General features: G+C 52.3%; 1 protein-coding gene across 1 annotated transcript in view; it reads right to left on the bottom strand.

Annotated features, from left to right (window-relative positions):
• The window catches only part of SLC12A8 (solute carrier family 12 member 8), an 83,066-nt gene extending 60,970 nt beyond the window's left edge, over nucleotides 1-22,096 (bottom strand). The window contains exons 1-4 of the mRNA XM_038751930.1: nucleotides 22,049-22,096; nucleotides 17,462-17,611; nucleotides 11,988-12,179; nucleotides 7,904-8,135 (exon numbers count right to left, since the gene is read on the bottom strand). Of these exons, the coding sequence (XP_038607858.1) occupies nucleotides 7,904-8,135; nucleotides 11,988-12,179; nucleotides 17,462-17,611; nucleotides 22,049-22,096 (622 nt within the window). The remainder of the gene's footprint in view (nucleotides 1-7,903; nucleotides 8,136-11,987; nucleotides 12,180-17,461; nucleotides 17,612-22,048) is intronic.
• Between the last annotated feature and the right edge of the window lie 810 nt (nucleotides 22,097-22,906).

Below are 22,906 nucleotides of genomic sequence, written 5' to 3' on the forward strand. Positions count from 1 at the left end.
TAAGACCATGAGTCCTACGTGGGACAGAGACTGTGTCCAACCTGATCGACTTGTACCTACCCAGCGCTTAGAACAGTGCTTGGCACGTAGTAAGCGCTTAACAAGTTCCATAATTATTAGTAGTATTATGTCACTTCTCTGGGCCTCAGTTCCCTTGTCTGTAAAATGGGGATGGAGACTGTGAGCCCCACGTGGGACGGGGACGGTGTCCAACCTGATTGGCTCGTATCCACCCCAGCGCTTAGTACAGTTCCTGGAACATAATAAGTGCTTAACAAATACCATAATAATAATAATTATTATTATTATTGTTAGGACAGAGTCACCCCTGGGACTCGGTGGGGTCAGTGGGACCCCCGCCCCGACTGTTTCTGGTGCATGTGGCCTAACTGGGGGAGGCCAGAGTTGGGGAGACCCCCTATTCCCCCCCCCCCACCCAACCAGTTCCTCTCCCCACCCCTCCCCTAGTCTCTCAGCAGCGACTGCAGTCTAGACGCCCCCCACAAAACTTCCAATCGGATCCAGATGCCTCCAACCCCGGATTGAAGTGACACCACACACACATATGTACACACAAGTGCACACACAACATACACACACACAGCGGAAAGAGCCCGGGCTTTGGAGTCAGAGGTCGTGGGTTCAAATCCCGGCTCCGCCAACTGTCAGCTGTGTGACTTTGGGCAAGTCACTTCACTTCTCTGGGCCTTCGTTCCCTCATCTGTAAAATGGGGATTAAGACTGTGAGCCCCACGTGAGACAACCTCATCTTCTTGTATTCCCCCCAGTGCTTCGCATGCAGTAAGCGCTTAACAAATACCATTATTATTATTATTATTATTATTATTATTATTATTATTATTATTATTATTATTCTCTGGGCCTCACTGACCTCATCTGTAAAATGGGGATGAAGACTGGGAGCCCCCCGTGGGACAACCTGATCACCTTGTAACCTCCCCAGCACTTAGAACAGTGCTTTGCACATAGTAAGCGCTTAATAAACGCCATCATTATTATTATACACTTACACAGCGGAAAGAGCCCGGGCTTTGGAGTCAAAGGCTGTGGGTTCAAATCCCGGCTCCGCCAATTGTCAGCTGTGTGACTTTGGACAAGTCACTTCACTTCTCTGGGCCTCACTTACCTCATCTGTAAAATGGGGATTAAGACTGCGAGCCCCCTGTGGGACAACCTGATCACCTTGTAACCTCCCCAGCGCTTAGAACAGTGCTTTAAACATAGTAAGCGCTATATAAATGCCATCATTATTATACACACATGGCCCGACCAGAGAGGGGATTTCTACTCATGTCTGTCTCCCCCTCTAGACTGTAAGCTCGTTGTGGGCAGGGAATGTGGCTCTTAGATTGTTCTTGTGTCCTCTCCCAAGTGCTTAGTACAGTGCTCTTCACATAATAAGCGCTCAATAAATACAATTGATGATTGGGAAGCGAGCCCATTGTTGGGTAGGGACCGTCTCTATATGTTGCCAACTTGTACTTCCCAAGCGCTCAGTACAGTGCTCTGCACACAGTAAGCGCTCAATAAATGTGAGCCCACTGTTGGGTAGGGACCGTCTCTATATGTTGCCAACTTGTACTTCCCAAGCACTCAGTACAGTGCCCTGGACACAGTAAGCGCTCAGCATGGCTCAGTGGAAAGAGCCCGGGCTTTGGAGTCAGAGGTCATGGGTTCAAATCCCGGTTCCTCCAACTGTCAGCTGTGTGACTTTGGGCAAGTCACTTCACTTCTCTGGGCCTCAGTTCCCTCATCTGTCAAATGGGAATGAAGACTGGGAGCCCCCCGGGGGACAACCTGATCACCTTGTAACCTCCCCAGCGCTTAGAACGGTGCTTTGCACATAGTAGGGGCTTAATAAATGCTATAATTATTATTATTAATTATTAATAAATACTATTGAATGAATGAATGAATGAATACGATTGAATGAATGAATGAATGAAGCGAGAGGCTACGGTCGTTGCTGCCCTCTGCTGGCCGCAACGGGCCAATCTCTCACCCTCTGTTTGGTTTTATTCTGTGTTTTATTCTGTTTTATTCTGTGTTTTGTTTTATTTCTTTTAGACTGTGAACCCACTGTTGGGTAGGGACTGTCTCTATATGTTGCCAACTTGTACTTCCCAAGCGCTTAGTCCAGTGCTCTGCACACAGTAAGCGCTCAATAAATATGATTGATTCATTGATTGATTGTTTTGTTTTGGGGGGGAAAAATGGGATTTGTTAAGCATTTACTACGTGCCAGGCACTGTACTAAGCATTGGGGCGGATACAAGGTGACCAGGTTGGACACAGTCCCTGTCCCAGGCGGGGCTCACAGTCTCCGTCCTCATTTTACAGATGGGGAAACTGAGGCACGGAGCAGTGAGGTGGCAAAACTGAGCAGCGCGGCTCAGTGGAAAGAGCCCGGGATTTGGAGCCAGAGGTCATGGGTTCGAATCCCGGCTCCACCACGTGTCTTCTGTGTGACCTTGGGTAAGTCACTTCACTTCTCTGGGCCTCAGTTACCTCATCTGTAAAATGGGGATGATAACTGTGAGCCCATGCGGGACAACCTGATCACTTTGTATCCCCCCCCCAAGCGCTTAGAACAGTGCTTTGCACATAGTAAGCGCTTAACAAATGCCATCATTATTATTATTACCCAAGGTCACCCAGCAGACACATGGCGGAGTCAGAATTAGAACCAGATTCCCAGGTCCAGGCTCTAGGCCACGCTCATTCTCTGATTTATTCCCGAGTGAGAACATTATTATTATTATTATTATTATTATTATTATTATTATTAGACTGAGCCCCTTCCTTCCTCTCTCCCTCCTCCCCCTCCCCATGCCCCCGCCTTACCTCCTTCCCCTCCCCACAGCACCTGTATATATGTTTGTACATATTTATTACTCTATTTATTTTACTTGTACATATTTATTCTATTTATTTTATTCTGTTATTGTGGTTTGTTTTGTTGTCTGTCCCCCCCTTCTAGACTGTGAGCCCACTGTTGGGTAGGGACCGTCCCTAGATGTTGCCAACTTGGACTTCCCAAGCGCTTAGTCCAGTGCTCAGCACACAGTAAGCGCTCAATAAATACGATTGAATGAATGAATGAATGAATGAATGAATGAATGAGGGGGAGCCCAGGAAGGCCTGGGTTGGGGGTGGGGGGCTCTGGGGCCCTGCAGCCCCCGGGGGAGAGGAGTGGGGGCCAAGCTGGGCTCTGCGTGGCTCAGTGGAAAGAGCCTGGGCTTTGGAGTCAGAGGTCATGGGTTCAAATCCCGGCTCCGCCACTTGTCAGCTGGGTGATTTTGGGCAAGTCACTTCACTTCTCTGGGCCTCAGTTCCCTCATCTGTAAAATAGGGATTAAGACTGTGAGCCCCCCGTGGGACAACCTGATCACTTTGTAACCTCTCCCGCGCTTAGAACAGTGCTTTGCACATAGTAAGCGCTTAATAAATGCCATTATTATTATTATTTGGAGTCAGAGGTCATGGGTTCAAATCCCAGCTCCGTCAATTGCCAGCTGTGTGACTTTGGGCAAGTCACTTCACTTCTCTGGGCCTCAGTTCCCTCATCTGTAAAATGGGGATTAAGACTGTGAGCCCCCCGTGGGACAACCTAATCACTTTGTAACCTCCCCGGCGCTTAGAACAGTGCTTTGCACATAGTAAGCGCTTAATAAATGCCATTATTATTATTATTTGGAGTCAGAGATCATGGGTTCAAATCCCAGCTCCGTCAATTGTCAGCCGTGTGACTTCGGGCAAGTCACTTAACTTCTCTGGGCCTCAGTTACCTCATCTGGAAAATGGGGATTAAATCTGTGAGCCCCCCGTGGGACAACTTGATTACCTTGTATCTACCCCAGTGCTTAGAACGGTGCTTTGCACATAGTAACCGCTTAATAAATTCCATCATCATTATTATTATTATCAAGTCACTTCACTTCTCCGGGCCTCAGTTCCCTCATCTGGAAAATGGGGATGAAGCCTGTGAGCCCCCCATGGGACAACCTGATTACCTTGTACCCCCTCAGCGCTTAGAACAGTGCTTGGCACATGGGAAGCGCTTAATAAATGCCATCATTATTATTATTAATAATAGCATCAATATAAATAAATAGAATTCTAGATAATGATAGATATATACACAGCATTAATAGAAATAAATAGAATTACAACCCATTTGACAGATGAGGGAACTGAAGCCCAGAGAAGCGAAGTAAGGATCACCAGAAGCAGCATGGCTCAGTGGAAATAGCCCGGTCTTGGGGGTCAGAGGTTGTGGGTTCTAATCCCGGCCGTGCCACTGATCAGCTGTGTGACTTTGGGCAAGTCGCTTGACTTGACTTGACCTCCCCAGCGCTTAGAACAGTGCTTTGCACATAGTAAGCGCTTAACAAATACCATCATTATCATTATTATTATTATTCCCTGGGCCCCATTTCCCTCATCTGTAAAATGGGGATGAAGACTGTGAGCCCCCCGAGGGACAACCTGATGACCTTGTAATAATAATGATAATGATGGCAATTATTAAGCGCTTACTATGTGCCAAGCACTGTTCTAAGCGCTGGGGAGGTTACAAGGTGATCAGGTTGTCCCACAGGGGGCTCGCAGTCAATCCCCATTTTCCAGATGAGGTGACTGAGGCCCAGAGAAGTGAAGTGACTTGCCCAAAGCCACACAGCTGATAATTGGCGGAGCCGGGATTTGAACCCATGACCACTGACTTCAAAGCCCGGGCTATTTCCACTGAGCCACGCCGCTTCTCTATATCTCTGTATTCTCTTGTATCCTCCCCAGCGCTTAGGATGGTGCTCGGCACATAAATAAATAAATAAATAATGATGGCATTTATTAAGCGCTTACTATGTGCAAAGCACTGTTCTAAGCACTGGGGAGGATACAAGGTGATCAGGTTGTCCCACGGGTGGCTCCCAGTCTTCATCCCCATTTTACAGATGAGGGAACTGAGGCGCAGAGAAGTGAAGTGACTTGCCCCAAGTCACACAGCTGACAGTTGGCAGAGTCGGGATTTGAACCCATGACCTCTGACTCCAAAGCCCGGGCTCTTTTCCACTGAGCCACATACTAAGCGCTTAACAAATGCCATCATTATTACTATTATTATTAAAGTGGAGGAGCCGGGATTAGAACCCTGAGTCCTCTGAGTCCCAATCAATCAATCAATCAATCAATCAATCGTATTTATGGAGTGCATACTGTGTGCAGAGCACTGTACTGAGCGCTTGGGAAGTCCAAGTTGGCAACATATAGAGACGCAGAGAAGCAGCGTGGCTCAGTGGAAAGAGCCCGGGCTTTGGAGTCAGAGGTCATGGGTTCAAATCCCGGCTCTGCCAACAGCCAGCTGTGTGACTTTGGGCAAGTCACTTAACTTCTCTGGGCCTCAGTTACCTCATCTGTAAAATGGGGATTAAGACTGTGAGCCCCCCGTGGGACAACCTGAACACCTTGTAACCTCCCCAGCGCTTAGAACAGTGCTTCGCATATAGTAAGCGCTTAATAAATGCGATCATCATCATAGAGACGGTCCCTACCCAACAGCAGGCTCACAGTCTAGAAGACTAGTCCCAGGCCCGGGCCCTTTATCTGCTCAGTGGAAAGATCATGGGCTTGGGAGTCAGAGGTCATGGGTTCGAATCCCGGCTCCACGAACTGTCAGCTGTGTGACTTCGGGCAAGTCACTTGACTTCTCTGGGGCCTCAGTTCCCTCATCTGTAAAATGGGGATGAAGACTGTGAGCCCCAAGTGGGACAACCTGATCACCTTGTATCCCCCTCAGCTCTTAGAACAGTGCGTGGCACATAGCTTTAATTGTGCATTTAACTTTAATTGTGCATTTAGCTTTAATTCTATTTGTTCTGACGACCTGACACCCGTCCACATGTTTTTTTTTAGACTGTAAGCCCACTGTTGGGTAGGGACTGTCTCTATATGTTGCCAACTTGTACCTCCCAAGCTCCTAGTCCAGTGCTCTGCACACAGTAAGTGTTCAATAAATACGATTGATTGATTGATCTGCCCCCCCAACATACCTATTCTATTTATTTTATTTTGTTAGTATGTTTGGTTTTGTTCTCCGTCTCCCCCTTTTAGACTGTGAGCCCACCATTGGGTAGGGACTGTCTCTATATGTTGCCAACTTGGACTTCCCAAGCGCTCAGTCCAGTGCTCTGCACACAGTAAGCGCTCAATAAATACGATTGATGATGATGATTTAACTTTAATTGTGCATTTAGCTTTAATTCTATTTGTTCTGACGCCCTGACCTCCGTCCACTTGTCTTTTTTTAGACTGTGAGCCCACTGTTGGGTCGGGACCGTCTCTAGATGTTGCCAACTTGGACTTCCCAAGCGCCTAGTCCAGTGCTCTGCACACAGTAAGCGCTCAATAAATACGATTGATGATGATGATTTAACTTTAATTGCGCATTTAGCTTTAATTCTATTTGTTCTGACGCCCTGACCCCCGTCCACGTGTCTTTTTTTAGACTGTGAGCCCACTGTTGGGTCGGCACCGTCTCTAGATGTTGCCAACTTGGACTTCCCAAGCGCCTAGTCCAGTGCTCTGCACACAGTAAGCGCTCAATAAATACGATTGATGCTGATGATTTAACTTTAATTGTGCATTTAGCTTTAATTCTATTTGTTCTGACGAACTGACCCCTGTCCACGTGTCTTTTTTTAGACTGTGAGCCCACTGTTGGGTCGGGACCGTCTCTAGATGTTGCCAACTTGGACTTCCCAAGTGCTTAGCCCAGTGCTCTGCACACAGTAAGTGCTCAATAAATACGATTGATGATGATGATGATGATGATTTAACTTTAATTGTGCATTTAGCTTTAATTCTATTTGTTCTGATGACCTGACCCCCGTCCACATGGTTTTTTTTTAGACTGTGAGACCACTGTTGGGTCGGGACTATCTCTAGATGTTGCCAACTTGGACTTCCCAAGCGCTCAGTCCAGTGCTCTGCACACAGTAAGCGCTCAATAAATACGATTGGTTGATTGATCTGCCCCCCCTAACATATTTATTCTATTTATTTTATTTTGTTAGTATGTTCGGTTTTGTTCTCTGTCTCCCCCTTTTAGACTGTGAGCCCACTGTTGGGTAGGGACTGTCTCTAGATGTTGCCAACTTGGACTTCCCAAGCGCCTAGTCCAGTGCTCTGCACACAGTAAGCGCTCAATAAATACGATTGATGATGATGATTTAACTTTAATTGTGCATTTAGCTTTAATTCTATTTGTTCTGACGAACTGACCCCCGTCCACGTGTCATTTTTTAGACTGTGAGCCCACTATTGGGTCGGGACCGTCTCTAGATGTTGCCAACTTGGACTTCCCAAGTGTTTAGTCCAGCGCTCTGCACACAGTAAGCGCTCAATAAATACGATTGATGATGATGATTTAACTTTAATTGTGCATTTAGCTTTAATTCTATTTGTTCTGACGAACTGACCCCCGTCCACGTGTCTTTTTTTAGACTGTGAGCCCACTATTGGGTCGGGACTGTCTCTAGATGTTGCCAACTTGGACTTCCCAAGCGTTTAGTCCAGCGCTCTGCACACAGTAAGCACTCAATAAATACGACTGATGATGATGATGATTTAACTTTAATTGCACATTTAGCTTTAATTCTATTTGTTCTGACGCCCTGACCCCCGTCCACATGGTTTTTTTTTTAGACTGTGAGCCCGCTGTTGGGTCGGGACCGTCTCTAGATGTTGCCAACTTGGACTTCCCAAGTGTTTAGTCCAGCGCTCCGCACACAGTAAGTGCTCAATAAATATGATTGATTGATTGATTGATCGATCTGCCCCCCCCCCCCAATACGTCCCTTTCCCGGAGGTCCCGGGGACTGACCGGCGTCCAGGTGGGAGAAGGATCCGAGCACGACGTCCAGGGTGGAGGCGGCCAGCAGGAAGAGGAGCAGGAGCTGGAGGCGGACCACCCACTTGACCCCGGCCAGGCTGACCCCGAGCAGGCCCAGGAGGGTGGCCAGGGCCACGGCCCGCACGGCCCACGGGCTGCCCAGCCCCAGCACGGACGACACCGACTCCGCGAAGCCGGACACGTACATGGCCCCTGCGACACACTGACGGGGTGGGGGGGACACGATGACCCTCCGCGTCCCCACCGACGAGGACCTGATCATCATCATCAATTGGATTTATTGAGCGCTTGCTATGTGCAGAGCACTGGACTAAGCGCTTGGGAAGTCCAAGTTGGCAACATAGAGAGACAGTCCCTACCCAACAGCGGGCTCACAGTCTAAAAGGGGGAGAACAGAGAACAAAACCAAACATACTAACAAAATAAAATAAATAGAATAGCTATGTACAAATAAAACAAATAAATAGAGTAATAAATAAGTACAAACATATATACAGGTGCTGTGGGGAAGGGAAGGAGGTAAGGCGGGGGGGATGGAGAGGGGGCCGAGGGGAAGAGGAATCAATCAATCAATCGTATTTATTGAGCGCTTACTATGTGCAGAGCACTGTACTAAGCGCTTGGGAAGTACAAATTGGCAACACATAGAGACAGTCCCTACCCAACAGTGGGCTCACAGTCTAAAAGGGGGAGACGGAGAACAGAACCAAACATACCAACAAAATAAAATAAATAGGATAGAAATGTACAAGTAAAATAAATAAATCAATAAATAGAGTAATAAATATGTACAACCATATATCCATATATACAGGTGCTGTGGGGAAGGGAAGGAGGTAAGATGGGGGGATGGAGAGGGGGACGAGGGGGAGAGGAAGGAAGGGGCTCAGTCTGGGAAGGCCTCCTGGAGGAGGTGAGCTCTCAGCAGGGCCTCAGCACTGCCTGTCACAGTGTACGTGTGTTTGAGTGCGTGTGTTTGTCCCGTCTCCCCCTCAGCTCGGCAGCCCCTTGAGGGCAGGGATCATGTCCCCTCCTCCTCCCTCTATCCTGCCCCAGCGTCCAGAGAAGCAGCGTGGCTCAGTGGAAAGTGGAGTCAGTGGTCAGGGGTTCAAATCCAGTCACTTCACTTCTCTGGGCCTCAGTTACTTCCTCGGTAAAATGGGGATTGACTGTGAGCCCCCTGTGGGACAACCTGATCACCTTGTATTCCCCCCCTCAGTGCTTAGAACAGTGCTTTGCACATAGTAAGTGCTTAATAAATGCCATCATCATTATTATTATTACAGTGTGTGTGTGTCTGTGCGTGTGTGCGTGTGTGCATGCATGTGTGTCCAGTCTCCCTATCAGAGCGGCAGCCCCTCGAGGGCAGGGATCATGTCTCCTCCTCCCTCTGTCCTCCAGCATCCAGTGCAGTGTGTGTGTGTGTGTGTGTGTGTGTGTGTGTGTGTGTGTGTGTGGTGTTGGTGTGTGTGTGTCCAGTCTCCCCATCAGATCGGCAGCTCCTTTTCCCCAGTGTCCAGTGCAGGGACTGTGTCTCCTCTCCACTCTGTTCATCACCAGCACCTAGCAGTGGGTGTGTATGGTTTGGGGGGGGGGGGGGGGGAGGGGGGAGGGGTGTGTGTGTGTGTGGTGTGTGGTGTGTGTGTGTCCAGTCTCCCCATCAGATCGGCAGCTCCTTTTCCCCAGTGTCCAGTGCAGGGACTGTGTCTCCTCTCCACTCTGTTCATCACCAGCACCTAGCAGTGGGTGTGTATGGTTTGTGGGGTGGGTGTGGGTGGGTGTGGGGGGGGGGGGGTGGGTGTGTGCGTGTGGTGTGTGTGTGTGGTGTGGGTGGTGTGGGTGTGTCCAGTCTCCCCATCAGATCGGCAGCTCCTTTTCCCCAGTGTGTGTGTGTTTGTGTTTGTGTGTGTGTGTGTGTGTGTGTGTGAGTGACTGTGTGTACTTCAGCTTAGTAGCCCCTGGGTGGGCAGGGACTGTGTCCCCTCTCCACTCTGTTCATCACCAGCACCCAGCAGTGGGTGGGTATGGGGGGGGGGGGGGTTGTGGGTGTGGGGGGGGGTGTGGGTGGGTGGGTGGGTGTGTGTGTGGGTGTGTCTTTCAGACTAGTCCGAGGCCCTGGAGGGCAGGGCTCACGTCTCCTCCTCCCTCCGTTCACCAGCAGCACCCAGCAGAGACAGAGGGAGAGACACACACACAGAGAGAATGTGTGTGGTTGTGTGTGTGTGTGTGTGATTGTGTGTCCTTCAGCTTAGTAGCCCCTGGGTGGGCAGGGACTGTGTCTCCTCTCCACTCTGTTCATCACCAGCACCCAGCAGTGGGTGGGTATGGTTTGTGTGTGGGGTGTGTGTGTGTGTGTGTGTGTCTGTCTGTCTGTCTGTCTTTCAGACTAGTCCGAGGCCCTGGAGGGCGGGGCCCACGTCTCCTCCTCCCTCCGTTCACCAGCAGCACCCCGCAGAGACAGAGAGAGAGAGAGAGACACACACACAGAGAGAATGTGTGTGGGGGTGTGGGTGCCATTGTGTGTCTTTCAGACCAGTAGGCCCTGGAGGGTGAGGACGGAGTTTCCTCCTCCTTCTCCCTCTGTCCCTCCCCCGGCGCCCAGCACAGTGTGTGTGTGTGTGTGTGTGTGTGTGTGTGTGTGTGTGTGTGTGCGCGTGTGTGTGTCTCCCCGGTGTCCCCCCCCATCAGAGCCGCAGCCCCCCGAGGGCGGGCCCCGCCACCGGCCCCGCCCCTCCTCCGCCCTCCCCCAGCGTCCAGCACAGTGCGCGTGGATGGACGGGCGGACGGACGGACGGACGGACGGACGGACGGACTGACGGACAGACAGACGGACGGACGGGCGGACGGATTGATGGACGGGCTGACAGACGGACGGACGGACTGACTGACGGACGGACGGACGGACGGACAGACGGAAGGACGGACAGGCGGGCGGGCGGACGGACAGTCGGACGCACAGACAGGCGGAAGGACGGACGGACGGACGGACGGACTGACGGACAGGCGGACGTTCGGACAGACGGACGGACGGACGGTCGGTCGATCGGTCGGACAGGCAGACGGACACTCGGACAGACGGACGGACAGTCGGACAGACGGACGCCCAGGCAGACGGACGGACGGACAGACGGACGGTCACACGGACGGGCAGTCGGACAGACGGTCGCACAGACAGGCGGAAGGACGGACGGATGGACGGACGGACGGACGGACGGACAGACGGGCTGACGGACGGACGGACGGACAGACAGACGGAAGGACGGACAGTCGGACAGACGGACGCGCAGACAGACGATCGGACGGACGGACTGACGGACACACAGACAGACGGAAGGACGGACGGACGGGCAGACGGGCTGACGGACGGACAGACGGGCTGATGGACGGACGGACGGACAGACAGACGGAAGGACGGACAGTCGGACAGACGGACGCGCAGACAGACGGACGGACGGACGGACTGACGGACACACAGACAGACGGAAGGACGGACGGACGGGCAGACGGACGGACAGGCGGACGGACGGACGGACGGACTGACGGGCACCCAGACGGACGGAAGGACGGACGGACGGACGGACGGAAGGACGGACGGACAGACAGATGGACGGACAGACAGACGGACGGACGGACGGACTGACGGACGGACACACAGACAGACGGAAGGACGGACGGACGGACAGACTGGCAGACAGACAGACGGCAGGATGGACGGACGGACAGACAGACGGACGGTCAAACGGACAGGCAGTCGGACAGACGGACACACAGACAGACGGCAGGACGGACGGACGGGCGGGCAGACAGACGGCAGGACGGACGGGCGAACAGTCGGACAGGCGGACGGACGGACGGACGGACGGACAGACGGACGGACGGACGGTCAAACGGACAGGCAGTCGGACAGACGGACGCACAGACAGACGGACGGAAGGACGGACGGACGAACAGTCGGACAGACGGGCGCACAGACAGACGGGCGGTCGGACAGACAGACGGACGGAAGGACGGACGGACGGACAGGCGGAAGGACGGCCGGTCGGGCGGGCCTCACCTGTCCGAAGACGTAGAGGAGGCCGACGGCGGCTCCGAGCGGCCCCCCGAGGGCGGCGGCCAGCAGGGAGTAGACGCCCCCGGGGCCGAGGCGGCAGCGCTCCGCCAGCCCGACGCCGGACAGGACGGTGACCAGCGCCGCCAGGCCCACCGACGACACCAGCGCCCACCCCAGCAGCACCCCGGCGTTCCCCTGCGCGGGAGGCGGGGAAGGGCTCAGGGCTCGACCCCCCCCCGGGGACCCCCCCCCCCGGGACCCCCCCCCCGGGACCCCCTCCCCGGGACCCCCGGCTCCGCGCAAGGGAAGGCGGCCTGCAGGGGGGCACGGGGGCCCCATCCCCACCCCCGCAACACACACACACACCGAATCGGGGAGCCGCTGGACAGGGCGGGGAGCAGATGACCGGCAGGAAGGGGGGGGGACACGAAGGGCAGGAGGGGTTGCCGGCTTGTGCTTCCCAAGCGCTTAGCACAGTGCTCTGCACACAGTAAGCGCTCAAGAAAGACGACCGAATGAATGAGTGAACGAAACGAGGGACCGGAGGGAGAGCGGATGAAGGGCAGGAGGGGGGGCAGAGGTCAAGGGGCAGGAGGGGGAGCAGATGAGGGATAGGAGGGAGAGCAGGGGGGACGAGGCCTTCTATCTCTCCTCGACGCTGCCAACCTCTTCCTCCACCCCACCTCACCAACTTGGTCATACCCTCGACCTCATCATCTCCTGTCGCTGCACTGTGTCCACCCTCACCAACTCTGAAATCCCTCTCTCTGATCATAATCTTCTCACCTGCCTCCTCACTCACACTCCTTTCCCCTGTAAATCCGTATTACTCCCTCACAGAGATCTCCGCTCTCTTGACCCCACCCATCTTTCGGAGCGCCTCTCACCCCACCTCGCCGCCCTCTCCTCTCTACCCAGTCTTGATGATCAGATTACTGCTCTCAACTCTACCCTTTCTACTCAGCTAGACTCGCTCGCTCCCCTTTCCCTTCGCCGCTCTCGCACCACTAACCCACAGCCCCGGATCACTGCCACTGTCCGCCTCCTTCGCTCTTATGCTCGAGCTGCCGAACGCTGCTGGCGAAAGTCTAAACACCGTGCCAACCTCGTTCACTTCAAGTCTATCCTTTCATGCCTTCACTCAGCCCTCTCCTCTGCCAGACAAAACTATTTCTCCTCCCTTATTGACACCCATGCCCATCGCCCCACCAGCTCTTCCGTGCATTCAACTCCCTTCTCAGGCAACCAGTTCCTCCCCCTCCTCCTTCCCTCACCCCCAACGATCTGGCTTCCTACTTCATTGACAAAATTAAATCCATCAGGTCCGACCTCCCCAAAGTCACTTCCCCCCCCTTCTCCAACCCCCCGGCTCTCAACACTCTCTGCTACTCTCCCATCCTTCCCAGCAGTGTCCTCAGAGGAGCTCTCCTCCCTCCTCTCAAGTGCTACTCCGGCCACCTGTGCTTCTGACCCCATTCTCTCTCATCTCATGAAATCTCTCACTCCGTCCCTTCTCCCCTCCTTAACTTCCATCTTCAACCGCTCACTCTCCACTGGTTCCTTCCCCTCTGCCTTCAAACATGCCCACGTCTCTCCCATCCTAAAAAAACCCTCTCTTGACCCCACCTCACCTTCTAGTTATCGTCCCATATCCCTCCTACCATTCCTTTCCAAACTCCTTGAACGAGTTGTCTACACGCGCTGCCTACAATTCCTCAACAACAACTCTCTCCTCGACCCCCTCCAGTCTGGCTTCCGTCCCCTTCATTCCACGGAAACTGCCCTCTCAAAGGTCACCAATGACCTCCTGCTTGCCAAATCCAACGGCTCCTACTCTGTCCTAATCCTCCTCGACCTCTCGGCTGCCTTCGACACTGTGGACCACCCCCTTCTTCTCAACACGCTATCCGACCTTGGCTTCACAGACTCCATCCTCTCCTGGTTCTCCTCTTACCTCTCCGGTTGTTCTTTCTCAGTCTCTTTTGCAGGCTCCTCCTCCCCCTCCCATCCTCTTACTGTGTGGGTTCCCCAAGGTTCAGTGCTTGGTCCCCTTCTGTTCTCGATCTACACGCACTCCCTTGGTGACCTCATTCGCTCCCACGGCTTCAACTATCATCTCTACGCTGATGACACCCAGATCTCCATCTCTGCCCCTGCTCTCTCTCCCCCTCTCTCCAGGCTCGCATCTCCTCCTGCCTTCAGGACACCTCCATCTGGATGTCCGCCCGCCACCTAAAGCTCAACATGTCGAAGACTGAACTCCTTGTCTTCCCTCCCAAACCTTGCCCTCTCCCTGACTTTCCCATCTCCGTTGACGGCACTACCATCCTTCCCGTCTCACAAGCCCGCAACCTTGGTGTCATCCTCGACTCCGCTCTCTCGTTCACCCCTCACATCCAAGCCGTCACCAAAACCTGCCCGTCTCAGCTCCGCAACATTGCCAAGATCCGCCCTTTCCTCTCCATCCACACCGCTACCCTTCTCGTTCAAGCTCTCATCCTATCCCGTCTGGACTACAGCATCAGCCCTCTCTCTGATCTCCCATCCTCGTGTCTCTCCCCACTTCAATCCATACTTCACGCTGCTGCCCGGATTGTCTTTGTCCAGAAACGCTCTGGGCATGTTACTCCCCTCCTCAAAAATCTCCAGTGGCTACCAATCAATCTGCGCATCAAGCAGAAACTCCTCACCCTGGGCTTCAAGGCTGTCCATCACCTCGCCCCCTCCTCCCTCCCCTCCCTTCTGTCCTTCCCCAGCCCAGCCCGCACCCTCCGCTCCTCCCCCGCTAATCTCCTCCCCGTACCTCGTTCGCGCCTGTCCCACCGTCGACCCCCGGCCCACGCCATCCCCCGGGCCTGGAATGCCCCCAATCCCTCTGCCCATCCGCCAAGCTAGCTCTCTTCCTCCCTTCAAGGCCCTGCTGAGAGCTCACCTCCTCCAGGAGGCCTTCCCAGACTGAGCCCCTTCCTTCCTTTCCCCCTCGTCCCCCTCTCCATCCCCCCATCTTACCTCCTTCCCTTCCCCACAGCACCTGTATATATGTATATATGTTTGTACATATTTATTACTCTATTTATTCATTTATTTTACTTGTACATATCTATTCTAATTATTTTATTTTGTTAGTATGTTTGGTTTTGTTCTCTGTCTCCCCCTTTTAGACTGTGAGCCCACTGTTGGGTAGGGGCTGTCTCTATATGTTGCCAGCTTGTACTTCCCAAGCGCTTAGTACAGTGCTCTGCACACAGTAAGCGCTCAATAAATACGATTGACGATGATGATGATGATGAGGGGCAGGGGCAGGAGGGAGAGCAAATGAGGGGCTGGAGAGAGAGCAGATGAAGGGCAGGAGGGGGAGCAGAGAGTAGAGGGGCAGGAGGGGGAGCAGATGAGGGACAGGAGGGGGAGCAGGGGGGACGAGGGGCAGGAGAGGGAGCAGATGAGGGACAGGAGGGGGAGCAGGGGGGACGAGGGGCAGGAGAGGGAGCAGATGAGGGACAGGAGGGGGAGCAGGGGGGACGAGGAGCAGGAGGGGGAGCAGATGAGGGACAGGAGGGGGATCGGGGGGGACGAGGGGCAGGAGGGAGAGCAAATGAGGGACCAGAGGGAGAGCAGATGAAGGGTGGGGGGGGGAGGAGAGAGTAGGGGGGCAGGAGGGGGAGCAGATGAGGGACCAGAGGGAGAGCAGATGAGGGGCAGGAGGGAGAGCAGAGGGATGAGGGGCAGGAGGGGGAGCAGATGAGGGACAGGAGGGGAGAAGGGGGGATGAGGGGCAGGAGGGAGAGCAAATGAGGGAGCGGAGGGAGAGCAGGGGGACGAGGGGCAGGAGGGAGAGCAAATGAGGGACCGGAGGAAGAGCAGATGAAGGGTAGGAGGGGGAGCAGAGAGTAGAGGGGCAGGTGGGGGAGCAAAAGAGGGGTAGGAGGGAGAGCAAAGGGACGAGGGGCAGGAGGGGGAGCAGATGAGGGACAGGAGGGGAGCAGGGGGGATGAGGGGCAGGAGGAAGAGCAAATGAGGGACTGGAGGGAGAGCAGGGGGGACGAGGGGCAGGAGGGAGAGCAACCGGAGGGAGAGCAGATGAAGGGTAGGAGGGGGAGCAGAGAGTAGTGGGGCAGGAGGGGGAGCAGATGAGGGGTAGGAGGGAAAGCAAAGGGACGAGGGGCAGGAGGGAGAGCAAATGAGGGACCGGAGGGAGAGCAGATGAAGGGTAGGAGGGGGAGCAGAGAGTAGAGGGGCAGGTGGGGGAGCAAAAGAGGGGTAGGAGGGAGAGCAAAGGGACGAGGGGCAGGAGGGGGAGCAGATGAGGGACAGGAGGGGAGCAGGGGGGATGAGGGGCAGGAGGAAGAGCAAATGAGGGACTGGAGGGAGAGCAGGGGGGACGAGGGGCAGGAGGGAGAGCAACCGGAGGGAGAGCAGATGAAGGGTAGGAGGGGGAGCAGAGAGTAGTGGGGCAGGAGGGGGAGCAGATGAGGGGTAGGAGGGAAAGCAAAGGGACGAGGGGCAGGAGGGAGAGCAAATGAGGGACCGGAGGGAGAGCAGATGAAGGGTAGGAGGGGGAGCAGAGAGTAGAGGGGCAGGAGGGGGAGCAGATGAGGGGCAGGAGGGGGAGCAGAAGAGAGGCAGGAGGAGGAGCAGATGAGGGGGAGTAGATGAGGGACAGAAAGGGGAGCAGAAGAGGGGTAGGAGGGGGAGCAGAGCTCACCTCCTCCAAGAGGCCTTCCCAGACTGAGCCCCCTCCCATCCCCCCCCACCCTACCTCCTTCCCGTACCTGCAGCACCCATATATGTGCTTGTACAGACTTATTACTCTATTTTACTTGGACATATTTACTATTCTATTAATTTTGTTAACGACGTGCATCTAGCTTTATTTCCATTTGTTCTGCGGACTCGACACCCGTCCACACGTTTTGTTTTGTTGTCCGTCTCCCCCTTCTAGACCGTGGGCTGTCGGGTAGGGACCGTCTCTAGATGTTGCCGACTTGGACTTCCCAAGCGCTTAGTCCAGCGCTCTGCACACAGTAAGCGCTCAATAAATACGATGGAGTGAATGAATGAACGAGGGGCAGGAGGGAGAGCAGGGGAGGAGGAGGAGGTGCCCCTCAGTCTCGGGTGACCTGGTGACCTGTCCCCCACCCCAGGGTGACCCACGACCCCCATGGGCAGGCCAGACCCCCTTACCACCATCATCATCATCAATCGTATTTATTGAGCGCTTACTGTGTGCAGAGCACTGGACTAAGCGCCTGGGAAGTCCAAGTTGGCAACATCTAGAGACGGTCCCTACCCAATGGCGGGCTCCCAGTCTAAAAGGGGGAGACAGAGGACAGAACCAAACATACTAACCAAATCAATTAAATAGAATGGATGTGTACAAGTAAAATAAATAAATAAATAAATAGAATAATAAATATGTACAAGTAAAATAAATAAATAAATAAATAGGATAATAAATATGTACAAACATATGTACGAACCACCAGCCAGCCCGTGCACAGGAAGAGGACGACGCCGAAGATGTTGATGAGGCAGGAGGTGAAGACGCCGTCCCAGGTCCCGAAGGAGGTGGACCGCCCGGACGGGGTCAGCCGGGGCCTCCACCATGGCTCCCCCGGACCCGCTCCGGCCTGCGGGGACACAGGCCGACACACGCGGCCCCCTCAGGGGGTTGCCACTCCGTGCCAGTGTAGACGGGACGGACACCGGCCTGCCCTCCCGGAGTCCCGGTGTAGATGGGACAGGGAATCATAATAATGATAGTAATAATAACAGTGCTATCTGTTAATAATAACAGTGTTGGCATTTGGCATTTTTTAGACTGTGAGCCCACTGTTGGGTAGGGACCATCTCTCTATATTGCCAACTTGGACTTCCCAAGCGCTCAGTACGGTGCTCTGCACACAGTAAGCGCTCAATAAATACGATTGATTGATTTGTTAAGTGCTTACTATGTGCAGAGCACTTTTCTAAGCACTGGGGGGATACAAGCTGATCAAGTGGTCCCACGTGGGGCTCACAGTCTTCCTCCCCATTTTACAGATGAGGTAAATAATAATGATAATAATAATGGCATTTATTAAGCACTTAGTATGTGCAAAGCACTGTTCTAAGCGCTGGGGGGATACAAGCTGATCAACTGGTCCCACGTGGGGCTCACAGTCTTCCTCCCCATTTTACAGATGAGGTAAATAATAATAATAATAATAATAATGGCATTTATTAAGCGCTTACTATGTGCAAAGCACTGTTCTAAGCGCTGGGGGGATACAAGCTGATCAAGTGGTCCCACGTGGGGCTCACAGTCTTCCTCCCCAGTAACTGAGGCTCAGAGAAGTTAAGTGACTTGCCCAAGGTCACACAGCAAACAGGTGGCGGAGTTGGGATTCGAACCCATGACCTCTGACTCCAAAGCCCGGGCTCTTTCCATTGAGCTGCGCTGCTTCTCGAGGCTCAGAGAAGTGACTTGCCCAAGGTCACACAGCAGACATGTGGCAGAGTCGGGATTCGAACCCATGACCTCTGACTCCAAAGCCCGGGCTCTTTCCACTGAGCCACGCTGCTTCTCAATAATAATGATAATGGCATTTCTTAAGCAATTACTATGTGCAAAGCACTGTTCTAAGCGCTGGGGAAGTTACAAGGTAATCAGGTTGTCCCACGGGGGGCTCACAGTCTTCATCCCCATTTTCCAGATGAGGGAACTGAGGCCCAGAGAAGTGAAGTGACTTGCCCAAAGTCACACAGCTGACAAGTGGTGGAGCCGGAGTTTGAACCCACGACCTCTGACTCCAAAGCCCGGGCTCTTTCCACTGAGCCACTGAGCGCTTCCTATGTGCCAGGCACTGTACTAAGCCCTGAGGTGGAGAGACTGTGAGCCCGTTGTTGGGTAGGGACCGTCTCTATATGTTGCCAACTTGTAATAATAATAATAATAATAATAATAATAGTAATAATAATAATGGCATTTATTAAGTGCTTACTATGTGCAAAGCACTGTTTTAAGCGCTGGGGAGGTTACAAGGTGATCAGGTTGTGCCACAGGGAGCTCTCAGTCTTAAACCCCATTTTCCAGATGAGGGAACTGAGGACCAGAGAAGTGAAGTGACTTGCCCAAAGTCACACAGCTGACAATTGGCGGAGCCGGGATTTGAACCCGTGACCTCTGACTCCAAAGCCCGGGCTCTTTCCACTGAGCCACGCTGCTACTTCCCAAGCGCTTAGTACAGTGCTCTGCCCACAGTAAACGCTCAATAAATTTCTAGACTGTGAGCCCACTGTTGTGTAGGGACCGTCTCTATGTATTGCCAACTTGTACTTCCCAAGCACTTAGTACAGTGCTCTGCACACAGTAAGCGCTCAATAAATACGATTGAATGAATGAATGAATGAATGAATGAATGAATACAAGCAAATTGGATTGGACACAGTCCTTTGTCCCACGTGGAGTTCACAGTCTCAATCCCCATTTTAATAATAATAATGATAATTTTTGTACTTTGTACTTGTACTTCCCAAGCGCCCTTGTACTTCCCAAGCGCTTAGTACAGTGCTCTGCACACAGTGAGCGCTCAATAAATACGATTGATTGATTGATTGATAGTTGTGGTATTTGTTTAGCACTTTCTATGTGCCAGGCGCTGTGCTAAGTGCTGGGATGGATACCCACAAATTGAATTGGACATAGTCCCCGTTCCACGTGGGGCTCAGAGTCTCGATCCCCATTTTACAGATGAGGGAACTGAGGCCCAGAGAAGTGAAGTGACTTGCCCAAAGTCACACAGCTGACAAGTGGCGGAGGCGGGATTCGAGCCCATGACACCTGACTCCAAAGCCCATGCTCTTTCCACTGAGCCATGCTGCTTCTCAGTGTGAACTGTACTTTCCAAACGGTTAGTACAGTGCTCTGCACACAGTAAGCGCTCAATAAATAAGATCGAATGAATTAGTGAATGACCTGGGTTCTAATTCTGGCTCCTCCACTTGTCTGCTGGGTAACCTCAGGCAAGTCTCAGTTGCCTCTGGGCCTCAGTTCCTTCATCTATAAAATGGGGATAATAATAATAATAATAATTGTGGTGGTAAGCGCTTACTATGTGTCTGGCACTGTAATAATAATAATAATAATGATAATGATGGCATTTATTAAGTGCTTACTATGTGCAAAGCACTGTTCTAAGCACCGGGGAGGTTACAAGGTGATCAGGTTGTCCCACGGGGGGCTCACAGTCTTCATCCTCATTTTACAGACGAGGGAACTGAAGCCCAGAGAAGTGAAGTGACTTGTCCAAAGTCACACAGCTGACAAGTGGCAGAGGTGGGATTTGAACCCATGACCTTCTGACTCCAGGCCTGAGCTCTACGCTTCTCAATAGGACAATTTAGCAAACACATGGGCTGTGAGAGAAGAGAAGCAGCGTGGCTCAGTGGAAAGAGCCCAGGCTTGGGAGTCAGAGGCCGTGGGTTCGAATTCCGACAACCACCCGTCAGCCGTGTGACTTTGAGAAAGTCACTTCACATCTTTGGGCCTCGGTTACCTCATGTGTAAAATGAGGATTAGGACTGTGAGCCCCACATGGGTGGCTCAGTGGAAAAAGCCCGGGCTTTGGAGTCAGAGGTCAGGGGTTCAAATCCCGGCTCCACCAGTTGTCAGCTGTGTGACTTTGGGCAAGTCACTTCACTTCTCTGGGCCTCAGTTCCCTCATCTGGAAAATGGGGATGAAGACTGTGAACCCCCCATGGGACAACCTGATCACCTTGTAACCTCCCCAGCGCTTAGAAGTGCTTTGCACATAGTAAGCGCTTAATAAATGCCATCATCATCATATATTGAGCGCTTACTGTGTGCAGAGCACTGTACTAAGCGCTTGGGAAGTCCAAGTTGGCAACATATAGAGATGGTCCCTACCCAACAGCGGGCTCACAGTCTAGAAGACTGCGGATGAAGGAGATGAAGACTGTGAGCCCCCCATGGGACCACCTGATCACCTTGTAACCTCCCCAGCGCTTAGAACAGTGTTTTGCACATAGTAAGCATTTAATACATATTTATTCTATTTATTGTATTTTGTTAATATGTTTTGTTTTGTTCTCTGTCTCCCCCTTCTAGATTGTGAGCCCACTGTTGGGTAGGGACTGCCTCTATATGTTGCCGACTTGGACTTCCCAAGTGCTTAGTCCAGTGCTCTGCATACAATAAGCGCTCAATAAATACGATTGAATAATAATCATAATAATGGCATTTATTAAGCGCTTACTATGTGCAAAGCACCGTTCTAAGCGCTGGGGAAGTTACAAGGTGATCAGGTTGTCCCACGTGGGGCTCACAGTCTTAATCCCCATTTTACAGATGAGGGAACTGAGGCTCAGAGAAGTGAAGCGACTTGCCCAAGGTCACACAGCGGACATGTGGTGGAGTCGGCATTCGAACCCATGACCTCTGACTCCAAAGCCCGGGCTCTTTCCACCGAGCCACGCTGCTTCTCTAGATTCTAGATTCTTCTAGACTGTGAGCCCACTGTTGGGTCGGGACCTTCTCTAGATGTTGCCAACTTGGACTTCCCAAGCGCTTAGTCCAGTGCTCTGCACACAGTAAGCGCTCAATAAATACGATTGAATGAATGAATGTGGATGAAGCGGATGAAGACGGTGACCCCCCCCGTGGGACCACCTGATCACCCTGTAATCTCCCCAGCGCTTAGAACAGTGCTCTGCACATAGTAAGCATTTAATAAATGCCATCATCATCATCATTATTATTATTACCCCAGTGCTTAGAACAGTGCTTGGCACATAGTAAGCGCTTAACAAATACCATCATTATTACTGTTATTATTATTCCCTGCACACAAGGAGCTGAAGGTCTAGCACACAGTAAGCGCTCAATAAATGCGATTGAATGAATGAATAGAGGGGGAGACAGACACTAATAGAAATCAATCAATCAATCAATCAATTAGAAATCAATCAATCAATCAATCAATTATGGATCTGGACGGGCATGGCGGCGCCTCCGTCACCCTCGCCAGCCCGCCTCATGCCCTCCGCTGCCCAGGCCCACATCCTACCCGTCGGAACAGCTCCCGGACCTTCCCACCGCGGCCCATCCTGGCCATTCCCGCTCCTGGGTCCGTGGAAGGATTGTCAGCTGGGTGACTTTGGGCGAGTCACTTCACTTCTCTGGGCCTCAGTTACCGCATCTGTAAAATGGGGATGAAGACTGTGAGCCCCACCGTGGGACAACCTGATCACCTTGTATCCTCCCCAGCGCTTAGTACAGTGCTTTGCACTTCTAGACTGTGAGCCCGCTGTTGGGTAGGGACCGTCTCTATATGTTGCCAACTTGTACTCCCCAAGCGCTTAGTACAGTGCTCTGCATCATCATCATCATCAATTGTATTTATTGAGCGCTTATTATGTGCAGAGCACTGTACTAAGCGCTTGGGGAGTACAAATTGGCAACATATAGAGACAGTCCCTACCCAACAGTGGGCTCACAGTCTAAAAGGGGGAGACGGAGAACAGAACCAAACATACTAACAAAATAAAATAAATAGGATAGATATGGACAAGTAAAATAAATAAATAAATAAATAGAGCAATAAATATGTACAAACATATATCATCATCATCATCATCATCAATCGTATTTATTGAGCGCTGACTATGTGCAGAGCACTGTACTAAGCGCTTGGGAAGTACAAATTGGCAACATATAGAGACAGTCCCTACCCAACAGTGGGCTCACAGTCTAAAAGGGGGAGACGGAGAACAAAACCAAACATACTAACAAAATAAAATAAATAGGATAGATATGGACAAGTAAAATAAATAAATAAATAAATAGAGCAATAAATATGTACAAACATATATACACATATACAGGTAGTATATAGTACTACTGCACATAGTAAGCGCTCAATACA

This window comes from Tachyglossus aculeatus, chromosome 1 (genome assembly GCF_015852505.1).
Source record: "Tachyglossus aculeatus isolate mTacAcu1 chromosome 1, mTacAcu1.pri, whole genome shotgun sequence".
Taxonomy (NCBI): Eukaryota; Metazoa; Chordata; class Mammalia; order Monotremata; family Tachyglossidae; genus Tachyglossus; species Tachyglossus aculeatus.